The sequence below is a fragment of the Anopheles stephensi genome, chromosome 2 (genome assembly GCF_013141755.1).
Source record: "Anopheles stephensi strain Indian chromosome 2, UCI_ANSTEP_V1.0, whole genome shotgun sequence".
NCBI classification, from domain to species: domain Eukaryota; kingdom Metazoa; phylum Arthropoda; class Insecta; order Diptera; family Culicidae; genus Anopheles; species Anopheles stephensi.
The window spans coordinates 63,978,947-64,000,518 of NC_050202.1; the positions used below are offsets into that span (position 1 = coordinate 63,978,947).

Genomic DNA, 21,572 nt, shown 5'->3' on the forward strand with positions numbered 1-21,572 from the left:
GAACGATTCAAATCCATCTCTTTTTGTACAGTTTTCAAAATCGTTTCAAATGTTAAAGGCTTCATGTACCTACCTTCTTATCGATGAACGTTGTCCACTGCCGACTAGCACAGTACGTTTGGAAGTCCTGAAAGAAGATAGGACCCGACGATGTCGCCGGTAGATCCGGCGTGTGTGTGGCCAACCCAAGCACCGTGCGCGATTTCTCCAGCAGCGCCTTCATCACCGGTATGAGGAACGAGTACTGTTCCGAATTGTCCACCTCTATCGCATTGCTCATCGCTTGATTGAGACTGTACATTAGGTAGCCGATTTCGGCCGGATCTTGATTGATGCGGTTTTGCAACAGCGCATGCAGCTTCGCCGTAGCCATTGCCACTATCTCCGAGTTTGCACTGTGTGAACACTTTAACAGCAGCCCCAAACAAAGGTGCGACATTTCGGACCAATCGTCACTGCTGCTTTGCTGAAATACCATCAGTATGTCGAGCAGCGACAGAACACCGTCGAGCAGCTTCACCGAACACTTCTTCGAATCGTCCTCGTTCGGATCCAGCACGACCAGGTCGTACGCGAGCCGCAGCAGTTGGGCAGCGTTTTGCTGGTGGATCAGTGCAAGGTGGGCATTTTCCGCCAGATCCATCAACGCTGCCTGTACACCCATCTCCAGTATGCGTAAGCGTAGCGCCAGATGGGAACAGTACAGTTCGTTGTTCAGCGCGATCAGGTTGATGCATGCCATCACCTGACCACGTTCCTGCCACGAATCGTTGGAGTTTTCCACACCGCGCCACAAAATGGTAAACAAGCTGCTCGACACAAGGCAAACGAGATTTTCTTCCTCATTATCGTCGGCGTACTTTTCGCTGGTAGAGTCAACGCTATTCCCAGCACTGCTGTCCAACTCTTCCGCACTCTTTGTCGATTGTAGATCCTCCACCACCATCGAGGCGGTACCGGCCAGCGAGCCTGACTCGTCGAGCGACACATTCTCCTCGCTGCTACTGCTCAGGGAGGATTTCTTCTTCCGTCCAGCTGACTCTTCGAAGCTGAGCGTTAGCGAACCGATCGTATCCTGTATGTCCGACGTTTTCTGCCGTATGACCGAGTAAACCGACGTGATCGATGAGGCAATGTTGTCCACTACCGCTTCTTGCACGGTGTCGGCCAGTTCCTTGATTTCATGCTCGATTGCTGTAGCCGCTTCGGACATGAACGAGTTCGGTTGCTTGCTACCTCCCTCCTGTACGTGCAGCTCCAGATTATCCTCATCAAACACAATCAAATCATCGGCACCTGCCCCGGTAACCGACGACTCACTTTCACGCTTCACAACCTCGTCCATGTCGGTGAGCAAATTTTGCTTCTCTTTTTCGGATCCTTCCTCTTCCGGACGATTTTCCACCGGTTTCTTTATCAGCAGCCGTGCGATGGACTCTTGCCAGCCGACCTGTTTCGCTATCATCTGTGGGGCTTTCGGTTTCGTGAACGTGCTCGTCATTAGGCGGCGCGCTATCTCCAGCTTTAGCGACAGTTCCGACAGGTTGGAATGGTACATGAGGCACAGTGCTCCGGCATAACCCATTTCGGTGTCGGAGCTTAGGTTAAGATCCAACAGGCCGAGGATGACGTGTGGTTCCAGTTGGAACGGAAGCATGAAAGAGAACAGTCCCGGATAGAGACTGTGGCATTCGATCGTTGTGTCGTAGAGCCGCAGTGCTGCCTTGTGTTTGGCGGATATTCGCTTGGTGCACAGCATGCCGGTAATGAACTTGATTAGCTTCGTATGCACCTCGCTACCAAAATGGCGATCAATGAACAGCGTGTACATGGCTTCGGCCATGTGTGGCTCGTACATGAGTAAGAATATTTGATCCTTCACATGTTTGCCTTCAATCAGCAGGATGAGCATGTCGATAATCTCACCAACCGTTGACTCGTGCTTCGTTGTAGTGAGGAATGTCAGCACCGCCGATATCTGAAGGTAAACAAAAAGCAAAAGTTGTTATATTTTACTCGCGTTTCAACAAATACGCACACTCAATTACCTCCTTGATGTTGACCTCTTTCTGTATGTAGTACTTGACGATCCTCAGCAGCGATTCCCGCACCATCTTTGCATCCTGCGCCGGAAGGTTGGTGCTGTGCGTGAAATGCTCATGTATAACGTCCAGCACAAACTGTATGCCAAAGTGGCGCCGAAAGTACTTCCGATCGTCTTTGATAATCGTGCTTATGTATTGCACATGTCCGATCACAATCTGAAACTGTGCTTTCGCCCAGATGCGAAAGTTAAACACCAAATCCCGATGCAGCACGTGCAGCAGCTCCATGTTGCCCGACGGCATTTCATTCTGTATCGACTCGATCAGTAACTGCACAGCCATCAGCACATTCACGTCGAACAGCCGTTCGTTGCACTTCTGCAGCAGTGCACTCATTATGGCAATCGCATCATTCTTCAGCATGTTCTCCTTGTTCAGCTCGCTACCACCGATAAAGTTGCGTATCAGGCACAGGAAACAAGCTATTGGATTTTGAATTATTTTCGCCTCGGTCAGCGAGTTGAGCTGCAACATTTCCCAATCGCCAAAGTGTTCCTCCTTGAGCGGTGATTCTACCGGGCTGAGCGAAATCAACTCGTTTGTCGACGGGATATCCGAGTCCGGCATCAGCGATATGCTGTCAACGATCGGTAGCAAAGCCACCATGCCTCCGATACCGTTGAGAGCGTTCTGGAGTGAAAGCGTGTTCGCAACGCTAGCCACCAGATGACCATTGTACTGATTCCCGGGTGCCAGATCCAAACACAACCCGTCGAAGCATGCATTGGGCGCGAAACAAAACACAAACTTGGACGCCATATCGAACGATTCAATCATATCCGTCGCCAGCACATTGGCCACATTCGGACCGGCCTCGAACAAGCTCTTGAGGTTTACGTTCGTATCCGCTAGCAGTACCGCACCGAGCTGTCCCTTCAGACAGATCGCTTCCCCGAACACAAGATCCTGCATACCGATCGGGTACGATTTAACGCTCGGATCTAGCGAGGACGTCGATTTGCTCGGTAGCGTAAAATAGTTCGGTACTTGTGACACCAGCCCGGGGAAGAACGTACGCTCGATCAGGTTCGGAAAAAGGCCAGACGATTTACCTTTCTCTTCCTTCTCACCGCTCGGCGATGCAGCAGTCAGATCGGCCGGCACAGGGCTCATGCGAGCGGAGTTTGACTGGTGGGAGGTGTGTGACACTTTGCGAAAATTATTGTACGGTGCACCGATCGAACAGTAGTAAAACACTTCCGCAAACGATGCGTACTTCATGGTCGAGCCAAGCTTTTGCACGGAATCGATGTACACGTTGATCTGGTGGTACGAGAACAAACGCTTCGGCGGTACCACACTAACCGTCACCGAGTGCCATCGGCCATCGAGCAGCTGGGGCGACTGTACGGTCGCTGTGAAAAACTCCTTCTTCGTGATCACGCTCACCACAAAGTTGCCATTTTTCTGGATGAAAAACTCATACCCCGTACCGTAGTTGGTGGTCAGGCTAAACAGCTGGCGCCGATAGTTTTGCGCTATGGAGTGTTCCTCCTCCAAACGCAACCAGGCGTGAAACACAAACCCGTGCGTCGTTTCCCATTTCCGGATTTCCGGTATGGTAATGCCGCTGGTGTTGGTTTGAATGTCGAGAAAGCTGTCCGGTATCACACCGACCGTACTGCGGTGATGCGTTATTCGTAGCAGTGTTTCGAGCAGCAGCTTCCGATACTCGAACTGCGTTTCGGGGCGCAACAGGCGGAAGAGACTGTTCACCTCCGCCGGGTAGATGCTGTACTTGGCTAGTTCTTCGATCAGTTTCAGCAGGTTAATTGCACATTTGGAGGATAGTCGCTGGGAAGCGGTTAAGCAAACATCCACGATGCGTTTGATCGTTTTCTGGCTGCAAACGTGCTGCTTGCTGTGAACATAAAGATAGCTCTGGTTAATCCGTTCCTTAAGTAACAAACAATTACCATACCTTTGCATAGTGCACGAGCATTTCTTCAACAGCACTTCGCTTAGCATGTTCTGTTCCGCCTCTCCCATCAGTGGTATCCATTCGATTAGCTTCGTGACGACGATCGGATTCACCTGCCGTGTGTCTTGCTCGTCAAACGCAAAGCCCAAACACTGGCCGATCAAGCTGGACGATGGTTTGCCAAAAGCTCGCAAGCCATCAAACAGCACATTGATGTAATTTGTGTGCATCAGGTTGTATTGCATTTTTTCCGAATTATAGCACAGCTTCTGCAGCGTTTCCACCAGCACCGTACCCAGCGTTTGATGATCAATGTTCCATTTCTGTAAATAAATAAAGGAAATTGTGTATAGGATTTTGTGCCTCTCGCATCATTTACGATCTTTTACCTTCACTTGCTCCGGAATCTGCACCAGATTGGCGAGAAACTTTGCCTCGAACAAAGCATTGCACAGGATGAGCTTATTGGCGTGGTCCGGTATAAACTCGCGGATAAATGCGATCGCAGCGCAGAGCGCACCGACGTCGATGTAATTATCATCGTCGTGAGACAATTCGAAGCTACCGACCGATGAGGACTTTGTCAAAAAGTGTTCCGTCGTCAGCAGGTCGCGTACCGAGCCTATGTACAGTTGAAAAATAGTCAACAAATCGATTTGACGCTGAAATGCAATAAGAACATGTGGATTAGTTTATACAAAATTGGAGATTTTTGTCGATGTGTTCTTACCTGCTCAGGACTAGACTTTTGCAGAATGACTGCCATTAGTGCAAAGCAATGGAGCATCAACTGTCGAAGCTCAGCATTGCTTTCCCATCTACAAATGACATCTATAATGATGGTAACCGTTGCAGGACTTATGGCACGCAGTCCATTATGCTGAAAACGATTAAGCACATGAACAATAATATTCAATAATGAAATAAGTAATGTAGCCAATGAACATTAAAAGTAAACCTATTAAGCGAGTATGTTACTTATTGTGAAAAAACCCGATCTGGGGACGAAAATACTTAGTAGCAATACAAAATAATTTGAATTCTAGCATATCTAGATTGCGAAGCTTAATTATGAGAGTTATAATAGCTTAATAAAATTGTGGTAAATCTAATAATCTATAAAGTTCTACTACGTTTTCATGCAAGTAATAAATGGTAAAACTAACACTAGTAAAATCATTCTTGTTAAAAAAAAAAGCAAACAAGCAGAGGCATGCACTAGACAAAAGAAATCCCAACTCACCGAAACATGTTCATTTCCTTCACCAACCGGATTATTTAAATAGTACGAATTGACATTAGGTAGCGGAATGTTAACTAAAGCTACCTAAAAGTGGGTTTATCGGGGGGACACGGTAGAAAGAACGAGAAGTAAAGTTAAAACGAGAATAGAGTGAACATAGTTAATCACCCAATCCAAGTGGTAGAAAAACAAACATAGTAGTAATTATGCCGAAAAAGCCGACAAACTATCGAAATGCCGGAAGCGTAAATTCTTTACCCAATTCGCCCATAAGAAGCGTGTTCCTGCTTTTAAAAGTCTGTTTTCATTGCAACAATTACCTGAGATCCTGCGATGACTGCACCAAGAATGTGGACTAGCTCCCTACCGATATGCGCGTTTTTCGTAGCTTTACCGCTCTGGAAGCAATCGTATATAAATGGCACTATTTCCGGCTGTAGTTGCGATATTTTGTAGTTCAGGCTACTGTAGTCGGCGTGCTCGCCGCGCACATAGCTTCGCCAGGTCAGATACGGATCGTACAACACTTCCAGCAGGCGGGCCACACTCTTTACGAACAGCACATCCGCTTCCAGGTCCACCGATTGCTCATTGTCGAGCTAATGATATATTAAACAAATGTACGCTAGTGCTTTGATTGCTATCGAATACGCTTTCCCTGGTGGTGGCCACCACTTACCTTTGTCATAATAAAATTGGATATAGCGATACAGCTCGAGATGTAGCTGGAGTTGATGACGGCGGAAATGTTTTCGAAATGACGACAAATTACGGTCAGGCACTGCACCAGCAGCACATTTTCTCTCATCGAACTATCGTGCGTACCATCCTCTTCCCGAACCTGAAGGAGCAAAAAAGAAAAACAAATGTAGTATGATAAAAACGCAAAGAATCAGGTCGTTTATTTTGATCAGCACACGGTCAAAACAAACATCCGTCCCGCCCCGACCGACCGATAACGGATAGACTTTGCTTTGTTATTGTGTGCGGGGTCGTTCTCCAGTCCGTTATGCAACGTTTGCTTACATTTTCACAACCATCTCTTGCGATAATCAGAAACTTTTCTATCGCTGGTAGCAGCTCGTCCGGCAGCCGACTCAAATGGGGCCCCAAATCCGGTGCAACCGCATCCCACCGGGGGGCGTTTTCGAAGTCGAGCTGCAGCTGGGAGTGCCATATACTGACAAACCCTGCGATGAACTGGCGGAAGTAAGTTTCCTCGTTCTAAAAAGACGAAAACAAATAAAACAAAACATCACGCATTTTACAAAATCGACACCGTAAAGAAAGGCCTCCGCCGCATTCCATTGCCGTCGAACTAACTTTCGTCGTATATTGCACCCAGAGGTTGTAGATATCTTTTCTGGAATCCATTGCCACTAATCTTCGTCCGGTTACGTCGTGACGAAGTTGGTAATCAATCGATCAGCAGCAGCAGCAGCAGCAGCACATTCTATTACACATTTTCTTCACTCGCCCACAATCCACACACGACGACCACGGCAGAACGGTGCGTTACGTGCCTGGAACACCAACTCGTAGGAGCGCTCTGTATGAATCACCTGTACCGTTAAGGGGCTTTGCGTGTTTGCGCGTGTCACCGAGCGATAGTTAACTATTTGTTTCCTGCGTTCTGGCAAATGACGACAGCTACCGTACGAACGCGAAATGCAGTGATAAAAAATGCATTTATCAATAGAGAAAAACACCACAGAAAGAAAACATTGAAACATCACAACATTTCGCCTACTGCGAGGTTGGCTCGTGTACCCGTCTATGCATTTTTGAAGTGACGTACGAATTTGACAGTTGCAGGCAGGGCACGAAACATTTAATTTTTTCACGATAATAATCGCATCATAAATCGGGTTTGAGTGCGAATAATTTAATGAAAGGAAGTGGTATAATTTTTACACAATTTAACACCCACAATTTAATTTAATTTAGAGAAGGTATTGGCATCCACACATTGATTTGTAGTTCTTTTTTGCACAATTCAAAGATCCTACTCCGATGAAAATACTACATGAATCGTGTGTTATGAATTCTTTTGAATGTTCAATTGCCGACGGTTAAAATCGAACCACAATAATTACTTATCACTTGAACACAATGTAGCATTATAACTCTATTAGAAGATTATCACACAAAAGTAAAATAGTGGAAAACGTTTATTGCATTTGTTTTTCTCTCTAATTCGTCCGCGGTACAATGCGCTCGTCGGGCTGGATGAAGGAAACCAACTCTCCCTTAACTAAACTAACTAAAAACTCTCCAATCGTTGTACTGTTTTGGCGCTTCGGTTCCCAGCGTGGAAAATCGGTCGCCGTATCGCGAAACCAGAATGTGGCCGACCTGGGCGCTACGTACGTGATTGTTACGTTTTCTTTCGCTATCGAACCGATGTTGTATATTTCCAGGCTTTCCAGGTTCGTGTACACGCCTCGCACCCATCGCACCATTGCATCGAAAGGAAACCGTAAAATGGTGCGGCGTATTTTCATCAGCGTGTACGATAGACAGTAAATTGCAAACCGAAGCTGTAATGGTATAAAATTGCAATTCTTTTTCAATCCCAGGACAATCAAATGTTCAGACCGTTGTTCTACGTACCGATGCGAACACTGTGTAATAGAATAAAATAGTAGGAAGCAGGAAGAGCAGTACAGTGAAGGAAAGAGTAGCAATAAACAGTTGCCGGTTCATGTAATCGTGGGCTTCAACGCGATCTCGCAGTACGTTACGCTTCTTTCCCAATACTGTACGGCAGAGCGCTCCTATTGCTCCAATTTCGATGCGATACAGGCTGAAACAGTAATGCACAACAAATAAGACCGTATTGGCGAGAACAGAATCACGTTTTCTACTTACACCGCTACATAGATGTAGAAGCAGTGCCCATGCAAACTGATGAGGACAATCAAATCCGAAAGCATGGCCACTTGAAAGGATAATCCAAACAGACCCAATATTGACAACGGCACGAAGAGAAATTGAATTGCAGGTGAAAGTATTACTGAAATAGCGATCAAATGTTGTACAGTATTAATAGACGACAAAGACAGCGAATTACTGGAAGAAGCGTATTACTCACTTAAAAACATCCACCACAGATCAACTTGGTAGCTAAAACAGCTAAAGAAAAATTCGTTTAGAGAACCGTTCAGTTTCAATCCAATCGGATTGCCCCGAAGAGTCTGCAGAAGCTGCAAAAAACTGTCGACCACGATCTGGAATAGGAGATAGAATTATGTAGAATATACTCCAATTAAAATAAAACCATCAAACCTCTGCAAACTCCATGAATCGTGTGCCCGGATTTCCGAAGCATATAATCAAACTCATAATAGCCACTCCGAAACAAATGTCTATCAACAGTGTCCATTTTACGGCGTTTGCATCTTTCTGCCGAATACATTCCACCCATTCGTTGAAGTGGTAGTACAGTGCCGTCTTTCGAAACAGCATCCCTAAACCCTTGCCCACTGGAAGCAACATTCCGTACAGCCGCTGAATCTCTTCGCGTTCCGCTAGGGCGTGCAGTTTATCCGTCCATCCGGCCGATTCCGCTTTGCTCGCTTTAATCAATCTAGCCAGGTGCAGCAAATCATTATCACAGTCTTCGGCGTTCAGATCATTCTCGGCCAGATTGTTGAAGCCTTTCTCGTCGTATATGATGAGAAGTTTGTTGAGCGACTCGATCGTGACACCTTTAACTTTTGCCATCACGTGCTTAATACGGCCACTGTTCGAAATGGCGAGCCGGAGAAAGTTATCCTCCCGTGCGAGTTGCTCCCGAAGCGTTCTATCATTTTGCGCCGTCCGGAATTGCATGTAGTCGGTCACGCTGCATATCTTCCCGATCGGTTCGGTGTAGTTGGGCAGCGGTTCGGCGTCCAGTACTGTGAATCGAATTTCATCGCGCAAATCTTCCACCAGCCCGTACAACTCACAAAATGTGCATTTTTCTATTAGTTTCGAGGAGAGATATATTTTTATGTTCATTTGGATTTGTTCGGTTTTTCGGGTTTCGTTTGCAGGACTAGAATGAATGTTGATGATTTTGTAAACAAATAACAACTGAAACTGCAGCCAGAACGTCAAACAGGCAGGGGTACTGCGCTAGGAATTGAATTTAAAATCAGATCTGTATTGAAATCGTTTTCAGTATCAAACATCGTCGAGTTTTGCAAACACTTTAAATTTGAAAGAGAATTTTGTAAAAATATAATCATTTGATAGATATTTCGTTTTTTGAGGCAATATTTTTTTTCTTTTTTGCTTATCTTATCATAAAATACAATTGTCTTCATCGAATGAGGTTCACGGTCCCTGAAGAAGGTGGTTGCGAAATGTCAAACACAAATTGTGCCCGCGCCGGATGACGCTCGCTCTCCGCTCTTGGCTTGCTGGACCCTTTTTCCGCTTTCGCTTTGTGGTCAAAACGTTTTCCTTCGTGCATCATTAGTCCACAGCCAGACAAACATTGTGGGTTTGGTTCGAAGTAGAACAGTAACTGTGGTCTCGACTAGCTTTAGTGGATTCTGCATTCCAATCGCACAATCCTGCAGAACACCACCGGGTGATTGCGCTGCATCGTTTACACACCACTACACGCATCAATAGTACACCACACAGCGATGGCGGATTCAGCAACCGAGAGTACCAATGCGAGCGCTGCTACCGCTGCGGCCGCCGCAACCAACTGGGTGCAGAAGACGGAGGATCAAGAGATTTCCAATCTGGTAAGTGCGATAGTCCGGATGAAATTCTGATAAAACGGCTAACCTACTATATCTGTCCCGTTCCCAAACGTGCAGGTCGATGGGCTAATTATTGCAAACAAAGACAATGGAAGTGGTGACGGTAAACAGGATGCGGCTGCAGCAAAGCCAGAAAATGCGGATCCGACGATTTCGGTGAACGGTTCCGGAGCATCAGCAGGAACTGCTTCGCCAGCACCAACGGTGGGATCGGAAGAAATCGAAGCTGTCAAGTAAGCACTGCATTTGGAGATGCGACCAGTCTGGCTGATGATTGTTGATGAAAAAAATGTTTTTTTTAATTATTGTTTCCTCCCAAACGTAGCCCGGCCGATGCGAGTTTGCTTATGAAAATCATTCGCAAGGGTTTGGTCGAATCCAAGCTAGATTTGGAGGTGCAGCGCAAGGATCCATCGTCTCCACTACATTCCGTCAAATCGTTCGAGGCTTTACACCTGAAGCCGGAGCTGCTGCAGGGCGTGTACGCGATGGGCTTCAACGCCCCATCCAAGATTCAAGAGACAGCCCTGCCGACACTGTTGGCCGATCCTCCCCAGAACATGATCGCTCAAAGCCAATCCGGAACGGGCAAAACGGCGGCCTTTGTGCTGGCCATGTTAAGCCGGGTTGATCCGCGCAAACCTTATCCGCAGGTCATTTGTCTCTCGCCAACGTACGAATTGGCAATCCAGACAGGAGAGGTCGCCGCCAAGATGGCAAAGTTTTGCAAGGAAATTAAGCTCCGGTTTGCTGTGCGCGGCGAGGAACTGCCGAAAGGACAGAAGATTACCGATCACATCATCATCGGAACGCCGGGCAAGCTGATGGATTGGGGCATTAAGTTCCGCGCATTCGATCTACGAAAGATTTCCGTGTTCGTGTTGGACGAGGCGGATGTGATGATTGCCACCCAGGGCCACCAGGACCAATGCATCCGGATCCACAAGCAGCTGTCGTCGTCCTGCCAGATGATGTTCTTTTCAGCTACGTACGAAAAGGAGGTGATGGACTTTGCGGAATACATCGTTCCGAATCCCATCGTTATACGGCTGGCCCGCGAGCAGGAGTCGCTTGACAATATCAAGCAGTACTACGTAAAGTGTAAGAACCAGGACGAAAAGTATCAGGCCATTTCGAACATCTACGGCGTGATAACGGTTGGCCAAGCCATCATCTTCTGTCATGTAAGTTTATGCAATGGACATTAGTCGCATGATTTGATGTTTGTTAACAAACTCTCTTTCTCGTAGACTCGAAAAACCGCTGGATGGTTGTCTGGTAAGATGACCCAGGACGGACACTCTGTAGCAGTGCTGTCCGGAGAGCTAACCGTCGAACAGCGCTTGGCCGTGTTGGACAGGTTCCGTGCGGGATTGGAAAAAGTACTCATTACTACGAACGTGTTGTCAAGAGGTACAGATCTGGGAATGTACACGAATCGGGGCTTTCATCTGTTATTGTTATGATTGTTTTATCTTACTGTTTCTTCGCAGGAATCGATGTTGAGCAGGTAACGATTGTGGTGAACTTTGACCTGCCGATGGATCAGAGCGGTCGAGCTGATTGTGAAACCTATCTGCACCGTATCGGTCGCACGGGTCGTTTTGGTAAGATTTCAATTTATTTAGCAACTATTGTGCCCGTTATTTGTTCAATATTTTAAAATGTTCTTTATACCATCCGCATTCAGGCAAGAACGGTATCGCTATCAATCTTGTCGACAGTGACCATAGCATGGACATCTGCAGAACGATTGAGGCTCACTTCCAGAAGAAAATTCAGCTGCTGGATGCTGAGAACTCGGACGAGATTGAAAAGATTGGCTCCTAGACAAGCGTATAAAACAGCGAGTGGGAGAGAATTGAAATGCAATTTCACACGAAGTGAAAATGATTCATGAATTATTTTCACCTTACCAGACGGCAGATTTTCGACATTGACCGCGAAGTTCGGCGGGCGACATAGGGATAGAATAACTGCAAGAAACAAATTCAACTTCGACGATGGAAAACAAACAAACGAAAGTAACGCTTGATGATGAAACGGTCAATATGCTTTTGTTGTTTCAATTGAAATTTCGCTTCCTCATTGTTGTTTTAAATAGCAGCAGGATTTTTATTATGTTTAAGAAACATTCTAATAATAATAAAAGAGAATTTCGATATCGAGAGGTTTTGAGAGAGCGTGTAGTCGTGCGTTTAACGGAACAAGAAATATCTGAATTAGTTACGCTGCTTGTTTAGTGAGTTTTTTTTCCGAATAATTCATCCCAAGACGAATGAAGCTCTCGAGAACTTTCTTTTCGACCTAAAGCAAACGTACGCAGCCTAATTTTGCCATGGGTATTTTCGCCCTGCCTTTTCTAAGTTGATTCAGCGCTAATCGAACACGAGCTGAGCCGAAAACAACTTACAACAGACAGCCATCTTCGTACAGTAACCCTAGCATCGGTAGGTATAAACCCAATGCTCGTCAAATATTGAACACTGTTGACATTTGTTTCGTTAAAAGATTGATAATTCCAGCTCTTCCGAAGAAATCTGCCGGCCTTTTGGATATAATCTGCTGTTTTTCTAACCGCATCGTAATTCGTAAACAATATTGTTAGGTAATATTTGCAGTACAGTGTTCTGCTCATTCATTGCGCCATAACTTTGTTCATTCTAAAGTGAGTTAAAGTGGAAAAGGTGAGGTAAACATGCAGCCGGCAGTGTGTTGGTGGCGCAATGTTAGGCGCACAGCCCGTGCCCTTCCTTCTGCTTCATTCCCTGAGCCTGCGCGCCGTTTGCACAAGCTAAGCTTTCTCCCTAACTCAACGTCAACACGTTGTCATTCTTCGTTTTTTGCGGCAACGGACGGGCAGCGTTTTTGCGGCGCTCATCTTTCTAGTGTTTCCAGCGACAGCACCTTTCTGCGTCCGGGTTCGTGCTCGAGTTTCAAGCATTCAGTGAAGCAATTTGCCAACCACGCACCAACGATGACGGCCAGCAAATATCAGGTTGCGGAACGTGGCGTTCCCAACTCCACGGACTACCGGGTTTTCTTCAGTGAGTATGCAGCCACGGCGAACAAATCATTTCACGTTACGCTTACATCCGTAGCAATTGTGGAAGTAATCGATTTTCTCAATTAAGTGCATAATAGGGCCGGTTGAATTTTTAATAGCGACAGTACCGCGGAACAAAACCCTTTCTTCAGTTCAATTGGAATAGCGGCGTTAAATTGCATAACCTAAAAATAGCCAAACCGCGCATTTGGTGGATCGTGCGGCTACGTTGACCCTAACACGGTCGAGACCGAGAACTTGACTCACGCTGCTGGTGGGAAGGAATTTACATTCTCGGCACTAGTGACCTTCTGGGCTAGAGTGGCTTTACGTTATCGCCTGATAAGCTGAGCCTGTGGATTGTCCGATGTTTAGAAACTTCTACTGCTAGAAGCACATGTAAACATGGGGACGAATTACAGCTAGGGAGTGGGACCGGCGAGGGCGTCCAACGACGGACCCGATTGTCGATATCTTGCTTCGATTAGAACACGAACTTATCAGCCTGCAGTGCGGGAAGCACTTTTTGAAGTAATGAATCGCGATAAAGATCTCCACCAGCAGGACGTTTGTCAGCGACAAGTTAATTGCTTTACGATAGACCTACACGCGACTTTTGTCTTATTGCAACTGCTCGTACTCATCGAAGCATCCGATGTTTGCTTACAGAGAATGAAAACGGACAGTCCATTTCACCTTTGCATGACATTCCGCTGTTCGCGAATGAGGAGAAAACCGTCTACAACATGGTGGTGGAGGTTCCTCGCTGGACAAACGCGAAGATGGAAATCAGCTTGAACGAAGGCCTGAATCCGATCAAGCAAGACGTGAAGAAGGGCAAACTGCGCTTCGTGGCCAACTGTTTCCCGCACCACGGGTACATCTGGAACTATGGTGCATTCCCGCAAACGTGGGAAAACCCGGACCACCTGGACGCCGATACCGGCTGCAAGGGTGACAATGATCCGATCGATGTGGTCGAAATTGGATCCCGCATCGCCAAGCGCGGTGAGGTGATGCAGGTGAAAATCCTGGGCACAATCGCGCTCATCGACGAGGGCGAAACGGACTGGAAAATCATCACGATCAACGTGAACGATCCGCTCGCCGACCAGGTGAACGATATCGCCGATATCGAGACGGTGTTTCCGGGTTTGCTGCGCGCCTCGGTCGAATGGTTCAAGATCTACAAGATCCCGGACGGCAAGCCGGAGAATCAGTTCGCGTTCAATGGCGAGGCGAAGGATGCAGCATTCGCCACGAAGACGGTCGCGGACACGCACCGGTTTTGGCAGCAGTTGGTTCACAAGGAGGTTGAAAATAATGGAATTTCTTGGTAAGTAGGCCAGCAGCACGTGACGTGGGTCATGAAGAAATGCGTTGTGAGTAAGACGTGATATGATGTTTTCCATTGCAGCCTAAACACCACCGTAGATGGATCACCGTATCTGGTGGCTAGTGATGCTGCGGATGAGGTGTTTGCCAAGAGCGCAACCGGTGGTAATCCCGAGCCTGCTAGTGAAGCGCGTAAGTATCACCTCTCTGTTTATTCTACAATAACACACTGCATGCCTTGTATTTCAAGCCGAAGTTACGCTACAGGCCATATGCAGGCGGCTCGCTTGTTGTTTTCTTTAGTTGCTTACTATACTTCTGCGTGATAATACAGTAGTTTACATTCACCTTGCTAATGCTTCTTTCGTTTGCTTTCTCTTTTCCTTTTTTTCTCAATGTTCTATTCATTGTTTTAACGCTCCCTAGTTCACAAATGGCACTTCCGGTCGGAGAACAGCTACTCGAAGCTGTAAGAACCGGTGCTGCTTTTTAGTCTGCCGTAATGGAGAATGTTTTCTAGATTTTAGTGGTCAACTAGTAGTTGATGGTGCTTGTGTATTTTTTAAAAGACAAATAAAGTTGATGCTGCCAATAGTACGAATGTAGTTTTGAGTTAAGCTAACGTATTAACTGCCTTTGATTCATGCACCAGATTTCAAATGAGTCGGGTTATTGACACAAGTTCCTATCTCTCCACAGTTGGTAAATGGCACTACATAACGCTGAAGTAAGCAATCGAATTGAACCGATTCGACAAAATTCGACTGCATAAGGATACGGCAACGGCAATACATTCGCTAAGTGTGAGCTAATGAGTGGTACAGTCTCATATCAGCATCAGTACAGTTTGATTGGGTAGCGAATTCCGCTGAATGATTAGAATATTTATTTAATAACAAACAAAAAACAGCACATTACATAGCGCACGCTCACAAAACCACGGATAGTGAGAAAATTGTTAATGCATTTAATAAACGAAACAATGTAATTAACCGAAAGATCAATTTAATGAATGTGGTAAGCTTCGGTTTATTTTTAAATTCAAATATTGAGAAACATATTAAACGCTTAAATACTTACTAACTGTACCAGGAATAACTTCATTTCGAGTTATTTTTTAGTAGGAGAAGCTTCAGTTCGAGCATATTAAAGAATTAAAAACGATACTACAATCCAACAACAAAAATGAACATTCCTAAACTTTTTCTGCTTATATTGATTAAGTAAATTACATAACATTTTCCATGCTCCCCACGTTTTTCAGAACATTATGAACAAATTATTCGTCATGTGTCGTATTTAATGAAGTTTTCTTGCGTTTGGGATTGTAAACGCCGGAAAGTATGCAACTCAATATTTATCAAACATTGTTTTACTTGTTCCTGTAGTACTTCAGCACGGCACTGACGGTAATTAAAATTTCTTTTAATTATTTAGCTGAGCTAAAATTAGCAAACTAGTTTTTCTATAAATAAAAGGCTTCCATAGACAAAGTAGGCTATTTGTAAAATTTAAACCAAAGTAGCCATTGGTTTGATCGTCTGAAATTAGGTATAAAAGCCGAACATTCGTGGAGCGCTCGCCGCGTACGGTATTAATAATAAGAACACGATTTCCTTCGTCAGTTCATTGTATTAGAAGTCCTTCAATATCGCTGTGAGAGAATTCAACGATCCACGCCACAGAATCCCAACGATATTTCAAGCGTAAGATTCAAATTCGTTACTGCAGTTAAGCTTTGACAGCGAATGAAGCGTTTCGGATAGAATTTGAAAACTTCCGGGGACTCATCGGTTCTCTCGGTTTGCCGTTGGAATATCCTTCTGTGTCACGGAATGTGTCATGGAATGTCTGCGGAACAGGTGCCCATTGCGCAGGCTCGTCGCACCGTGCGAAGTGTAAGAGTGCAGGATGGCTCGGAGGGCGAAGCAACGCACACACACACGCAACCTGCTGCAGCGCTATTCAACGAATAAGGACGGCAAAGCATCGGGTTAATCCGCTCGACGGTGGCACACTTTTCAATCGTACTCGTGCTTTTCATCGCATCGGAAGTGTACGCATCATCCCGTGCCCGTTGGTGGTGAACAAACCGTGCTCACGAATCAATTACGCAGCCGGATAGTGTGTGTATGTGATTTTGTATGCGCGTGTGCAAGGGAGGGTATGTGTGCGGGCGTGTAGCACAGGTGGGATTGTCTTGGCGAAACCGTTTTTATCGTATCGTACCCTTCGAGATCCTTAGGCGAGAGTGGCCTTTGTGTGGTGAAAAGAGGTGTCCATCACCAGTTCATCAACAAAACAGAGACCGTGTGATTGCCAAGTGACGTTGAGTCACGAGTGTTTTAAACACATTTTTGTTTGCGTGATGTTACAAGATTTCCAGGAACTGTAACGAGCAGCCTACCGAGTCATCAAAATCCCAAGGAGCAAAGGGAAACTACGACGGTGTTGTGCAGGAGTAAAAGAAAAGGAAGATAATCGCAGCAAGCGAGTCTAGCCTGCAGCATAGTAGTGAAGTGTGTTTGTAAAGTGTGTATCTGCCGCGGTCTGGCCTGTGAGTGCTTGATTTCCGGTAGTAAAAATTGTTTTCAGTGAGTGTGTGTCTGCGTGTGTGTTGCCGCTAGCCAGGGCGACTAGTGACTAGTGACAAGTTGTCCCCTTTATTAGCGTCTCATTATCATCAGCCATCAATCGTTGTCGGAATAGCGCACGCAGTGAGTTGAGAAAGTTCAAGATGCATAAGCTGTGGTTTACCTTCACGGTGTTCCTGGTGCTGGCCACGATCGGCTCGTACGCGGTCGACGCCAAAAAGAAGCTGATCAACAACAAGTACGGCGATGGTGACTTTGAGTTTATCGATGAGGTAAGTAACGCTAAAAGGCCATATTCTTGCGACAATAAATTTAGACATTAAATAATTTTAAATCATATCGGGAACAGTTGCAAAGCCTTCCAACCGTTACCAAACATTAAATGGATTTAAATGGAAAACCTGCAAGAGGATAATTTGATTTAAAGTTACGCTATAATTGAACCGCGGTCCACTGTGACAAGGCAATTTAGTTCGATTATCACGATACCCCTTGACAATTGGTTTCCCTGATGAATCGATTCCCACTTGCCCCTAGCTCCCCCGCACCACTCAAATATCCCTCCCCATCCGTCTTTCATTAACGTGCCTTTGTTTACATAATCAATGGAGGCGCCCAGTAGGTGTCGTGCATGCATGTACGTGTATGCAGTCACCGGGTTTCTGCCTCCCAACTGCGGTATTTAAATTTATTTCATTATCACCCATGTACCCATGCAAGCGGAAAAAGTTAACAAAATGTTTACATTGTGGTTTGGGTTAATCTTTGGAAACTGAATTTCCGTAACCAGTTCGGCTGGTGATCGTGTGCTTCCATGGCCCAGAATGTTCCACGAAGTACGTTCATTAGCAGGAAGGTTGAAGTTCCACGAATTATAACTATAGAGCAGTATCGAGTTGCATGGTTTAAAGACGTCTTTTCCCCTCTCACACTGTTTCTCCTTCTATCTCTGTTGTGTGTCACCCAATTGAACGACACACCGTAGCACGAAGCAGGATTAGAGCAACAGGACCTTTGTTGGTGTGTGTGTGGGCCGGAGGACAAAGATTATGGGTTATCTCAATTACAGTTTGTCTGCATCGGGGCTTCCGCTAGCATTATCCAGGTCCTGGTCCGGTAAGAAGGAAGAGGATCCACGCTGTGTGGTCCCCAGTCCGCAGTAGTCTTGTTACGTCCCCGGCCAGTAAATCCAGCCAGGCGTTACGCCTCGCTGCTAAGCATGTAGCAGAACACCGTGTACCAGAGCACACATGTACGTGTGCCCGGTGTGTCGAAACCGGAACAGGAGGTTCCACAAAAGGCGTACAAATGGTTTAATTAAGTTACGCGGCAAATATGTTCTGGTGGTGGTGGTGGTGGTTTCTGTACCACCGGCCAGCAGCGAAGACCAGGCTACCTGCGATGTCGTGCGGTATAACGACCAACACGACACCAAACTGGCCAGCTAGCTAATAAGATGAGTTCAAGAGGCGATGTCGACTTACGACGGGGAAGCGATTGAAAACTTACCGCGCACTAAACGTGAAGTTCAACTCGTTTGCAATCTCCGCTCGTGTTCGCCGGTAGGTAGCCCCGGACTGGTAACGATGACAAACCATTGAAATTAATTAGCATGTCATAATCTGGTCGTTATACAGAGTGCGAGCAGGAGTACTACGGAGCACAGAAACGAGGATTATTATTCGTTTCACCATGCGACGACATATCCCGGTCTTTGGATCACAAAAAAGGGCGCTACTCGACGCTTACTCCAGTATGTGCATCCGGGGGCAACAAAGAATGAGGTGCCAACCGGAAGATGGACTTGATAATGAGCATTTGATCTCCGGTTTTCGTAGCAACATGCTGGTACAACATTCCACTGCTGGGCAATGGTGAGATCTAGTTAATTTCATGACGGATTACGAAGATAGTATCGCTTGGCACATCGTCCACCAGTAGTGTCGTACTAGAATTATTAGTGCTTAGACTGTCGGCCCTTTTTCATCGTGCAACTGCTCGAAGGTTTGGGTTGATTTATCGCCTTTATCATAAATCACAAAGAATAGGACCAAGCAAACCAGCAAAGATCGAGGGTAAAAAACTGGCAGAACGAATGCCGACAAACAAGCCCAAATTTAGCGTACAAAAAAAAAACCGTAAGAGAATAAAACTCAATAAAGTGGGCGCTAGTCCTCGCACTGCATCCCTTCGGGGCTGCGTAAATCAAATTGAATACGAATTAAGCGCGATCGCAGCAAGGTCACCGGTAGCCGGTAGCGTGGTGCGAAATGCGCGTGAAAATTCAATCCGCCTTCCAACAGGAAAACCGGAGCGAAATGGATTTCGGTCCCGTTAAGCTGGCAGTTTTCGCCTCGTGTGACGCTTTGATGATCCGTCGCCGCAGCTCTCTAAAGCAAGCGGCACAAGTTTCAACCCCGGCGCTGGCACACCCTTGCACCGCTACGCCCAGCTTTATCGAGCACCCGAATCGACGGAAATTGATTGTTTGCCTTTCGATTCGAGGCAGGAAACTGTGCCTGCCGTTTGCTTCGTTCGCTTGGGAAAACGGTCGAGAAGAGCAGTGAAATCGCTTGGAAACGAACATCTACATACTTTTCACGTCGTGTTTCGTTTCCTGCGCTTTCATTTAAAACCGGTGGCCGTTTTCTGGGGGATTTTTTGTTTTGTTTTGTATGTTTTGGTAGGCTTAGCGAAGGCTTTTGCTGCTGGTGCCTCTGCGTGGCAGACCGATTGACGAACCGAACCCATCTTAAGCGGCGCCCGTTCGGGACATGGGACGGAGCGTCGTTTCTTGCCTTCTATCAGCAAAGTGTTTAAGTAAGGAAAAGCCCGTCTTTGAAAAGCCAACTTCGAAACAGGACCGAATGGAAAGGAATTGAATGGTTCGACAGATTAATTTCACTACTCCGTCTTTCTCTCTCTGTCTCTCTGTATGATTCCTAACCTGACGATTGCCTCGCTTGACTACGTACACCGTAGAGGGAGGTTTCGTAGCCTCGAATTGGTTTGGACGTTTCTATCGTGCGGGAAATTAAGGTACACATACGGCAGCGACGGGCACATATGCGTGCCAGGCAATCGTCGTCGTCGTCGTCCAAGAACCTGGAGAATCCGAAAACTCCACTCCTCAAACTCAAACTGGTCGTCGGTCCGGTAGGATTATGTTTGGTGGGACTGAATGGGGATGGTGAAATTTGCGTTCTGCGGTAAGCAATTAGGCAGCTGGATAAAGTTTTCTTCCAATTCCGGTCAATTGTCAGGGGGAGGGGGTTCGTCCGCATGTGGGGAGGTGAAACTAATAGCATGAAAGGATTTTTGGTGGAACAGAATTAAACATCACAAGTAGTGCTTTCTGTTTTCTGCTCTGCGCGTTGGTTCCTTTACTTGATGTGGTTTGTTTAATTATGGCTTCTTTCTTTTTGCTGTATTTGTGGTGTGTAATAATTTAGGTACGGTTTCGTTTTGGGGTTTAATGTGTATCGTAAACTATTATTATTGGCCCGGCAACTATTACTACCCCGTTTGTGATCGTTGGGATTATCCAACGGCCTCATTAAATGGTTGGGTCTTGCAATTCAGCTTACAGCATAACGCATAATTGTAAGCGTAGTTTAATTATGTAGGGGGTTATCGGTTGGGAAGTGCGTTGTAAAAAGCTCGTCAATTTTTGTTTATTCATAAAGAACGGCCTGGCCTTATTACTAAAGCTCGTCAAATATTGATCAAAAACTTTTAGATTTATGGTCGTTTTGTCAGTTTTTTTTACTGTTTTATGATTGGAGCAGTTGAAAATGGAAATCAAGAACAATTGATATATTCAATAGTTTTTCGTAATGGAAATATAAGCCTGGAAGATATTGTGATTAGGTTCTTGTATTTTATTTTTAAATTCAGTACATTTCGAAACTCTTGTTTCCAAATTGTAGTTAAGCGTTGGCCTAATAGCATGAGAGCGGCCTGTTTCATCAAAAAACCGGCGATGGACGGCTATGGGAAATGGATCACATCCTTCCGAATGTCCGAACAGTAAATTTCTATATTTACTCTCAATAACTAGACCGTTTCAAGGTATCGATTGACCAGAAACTGACATTTGTTATTAACTGAAATCTTAACCATGGCTTCTTTATCTTTTTCTTCTTGGCTTGTCAGTAATGGTCTTACTAGACTTATTGAGCCAAATCAATTCCTCCACTCAAAACACTTATCGTGATGGACGAAACTTGGAATGTATATAATATTTATAGTCTCCGTACTTTGTCCAAAACTTATGAAACTTTTTCCGACTTGATTGAGAGTAAAATGGTGGACTAGACTCGCCAGACTCCGTTGCGCTAGCCATGTCACGAGAATGGTTCTGAATAACCTAGCCAGTAAAGCTTTTTTATGCCGTCCACATGGACATAGGAGACGTTGTAGGCTCAAATTGAGATGGAGAGATTCTGAGATAAGGTTGGAGGATCTGTTGATCCTACGTGTTTGTTACCAAATAATCGAAAAATATCCTCCGAATCAGATTTGCGCATTGCAATCTGTTAGCCGCTGTAGAGGTTTTTAATGGA

General features: G+C 45.7%; 5 protein-coding genes across 16 annotated transcripts in view; 3 read left to right on the top strand and 2 right to left on the bottom strand.

Moving 5' to 3' along the window:
- LOC118506762 (neurobeachin-like protein 1) overlaps positions 1-7,028 on the bottom strand; it is a 48,052-nt gene extending 41,024 nt beyond the window's left edge. Inside the window, exons 1-10 of one of the 2 annotated variants that reach the window (XM_036044355.1) lie at positions 6,593-7,028; positions 6,296-6,493; positions 5,949-6,110; positions 5,590-5,868; positions 5,270-5,353; positions 4,757-4,906; positions 4,416-4,688; positions 4,027-4,349; positions 2,049-3,966; positions 74-1,978 (exon numbers count right to left, since the gene is read on the bottom strand). In XM_036044355.1, the coding sequence (XP_035900248.1) occupies positions 74-1,978; positions 2,049-3,966; positions 4,027-4,349; positions 4,416-4,688; positions 4,757-4,906; positions 5,270-5,353; positions 5,590-5,868; positions 5,949-6,110; positions 6,296-6,493; positions 6,593-6,643 (5,343 nt within the window). In that variant the 5' untranslated portion in view covers positions 6,644-7,028. The remainder of the gene's footprint in view (positions 1-73; positions 1,979-2,048; positions 3,967-4,026; positions 4,350-4,415; positions 4,689-4,756; positions 4,907-5,269; positions 5,354-5,589; positions 5,869-5,948; positions 6,111-6,295; positions 6,494-6,592) is intronic. The other variant, XM_036044356.1, reaches the window with a different exon arrangement.
- A 392-nt stretch (positions 7,029-7,420) lies between these two features.
- LOC118506775 lies at positions 7,421-9,363 on the bottom strand. Its single transcript, XM_036044371.1, has 5 exons — positions 8,558-9,363; positions 8,364-8,499; positions 8,141-8,285; positions 7,883-8,075; positions 7,421-7,809 (listed from the first exon to the last, which is right to left on the bottom strand). Exons 1-5 carry the CDS (start codon positions 9,272-9,274, stop codon positions 7,462-7,464), a joined length of 1,539 nt encoding a protein of 512 aa, XP_035900264.1. The 5' UTR covers positions 9,275-9,363; the 3' UTR covers positions 7,421-7,461.
- Positions 9,364-9,618: 255 nt separating this feature from the next.
- On the top strand, positions 9,619-12,210 carry LOC118506774 (DEAD-box helicase Dbp80). The gene is made up of 6 exons (XM_036044369.1): positions 9,619-10,014; positions 10,090-10,265; positions 10,358-11,216; positions 11,283-11,445; positions 11,526-11,639; positions 11,723-12,210. The coding sequence occupies exons 1-6, from the start codon at positions 9,910-9,912 to the stop codon at positions 11,860-11,862; spliced, it is 1,557 nt and encodes a 518-aa protein (XP_035900262.1). The 5' UTR covers positions 9,619-9,909; the 3' UTR covers positions 11,863-12,210.
- A 278-nt stretch (positions 12,211-12,488) lies between these two features.
- LOC118506776 (inorganic pyrophosphatase) lies at positions 12,489-15,422 on the top strand. Of its 6 annotated transcripts, none has more exons than XM_036044374.1 (5): positions 12,489-12,640; positions 12,896-13,079; positions 13,748-14,414; positions 14,496-14,605; positions 14,840-15,010. In XM_036044374.1, the coding sequence occupies exons 2-5, from the start codon at positions 13,010-13,012 to the stop codon at positions 14,884-14,886; spliced, it is 894 nt and encodes a 297-aa protein (XP_035900267.1). In that variant the 5' UTR covers positions 12,489-12,640; positions 12,896-13,009; the 3' UTR covers positions 14,887-15,010. The 6 variants fall into 6 exon arrangements, with proteins under 6 accessions (XP_035900267.1, XP_035900269.1, XP_035900270.1 ...); XM_036044377.1 differs by lacking the exon at positions 14,840-15,010 and adding an exon at positions 15,113-15,422 and having other exon boundaries at positions 12,516-12,719; XM_036044373.1 differs by having other exon boundaries at positions 12,533-12,719.
- Positions 15,423-16,324: 902 nt separating this feature from the next.
- Positions 16,325-21,572, top strand: part of LOC118506779 (proteoglycan Cow) — a 79,263-nt gene continuing 74,015 nt past the window's right edge. Inside the window, exons 1-2 of one of the 6 annotated variants that reach the window (XM_036044387.1) lie at positions 16,327-16,602; positions 16,792-17,279. In XM_036044387.1, coding sequence (XP_035900280.1) covers positions 17,151-17,279 — 129 coding nt within the window. In that variant the 5' untranslated portion in view covers positions 16,327-16,602; positions 16,792-17,150. Of the gene's footprint in view, positions 17,280-21,572 lie in introns of all 6 variants that reach the window. The other 5 variants (XM_036044388.1, XM_036044389.1, XM_036044391.1 and 2 more) reach the window with 5 other exon arrangements.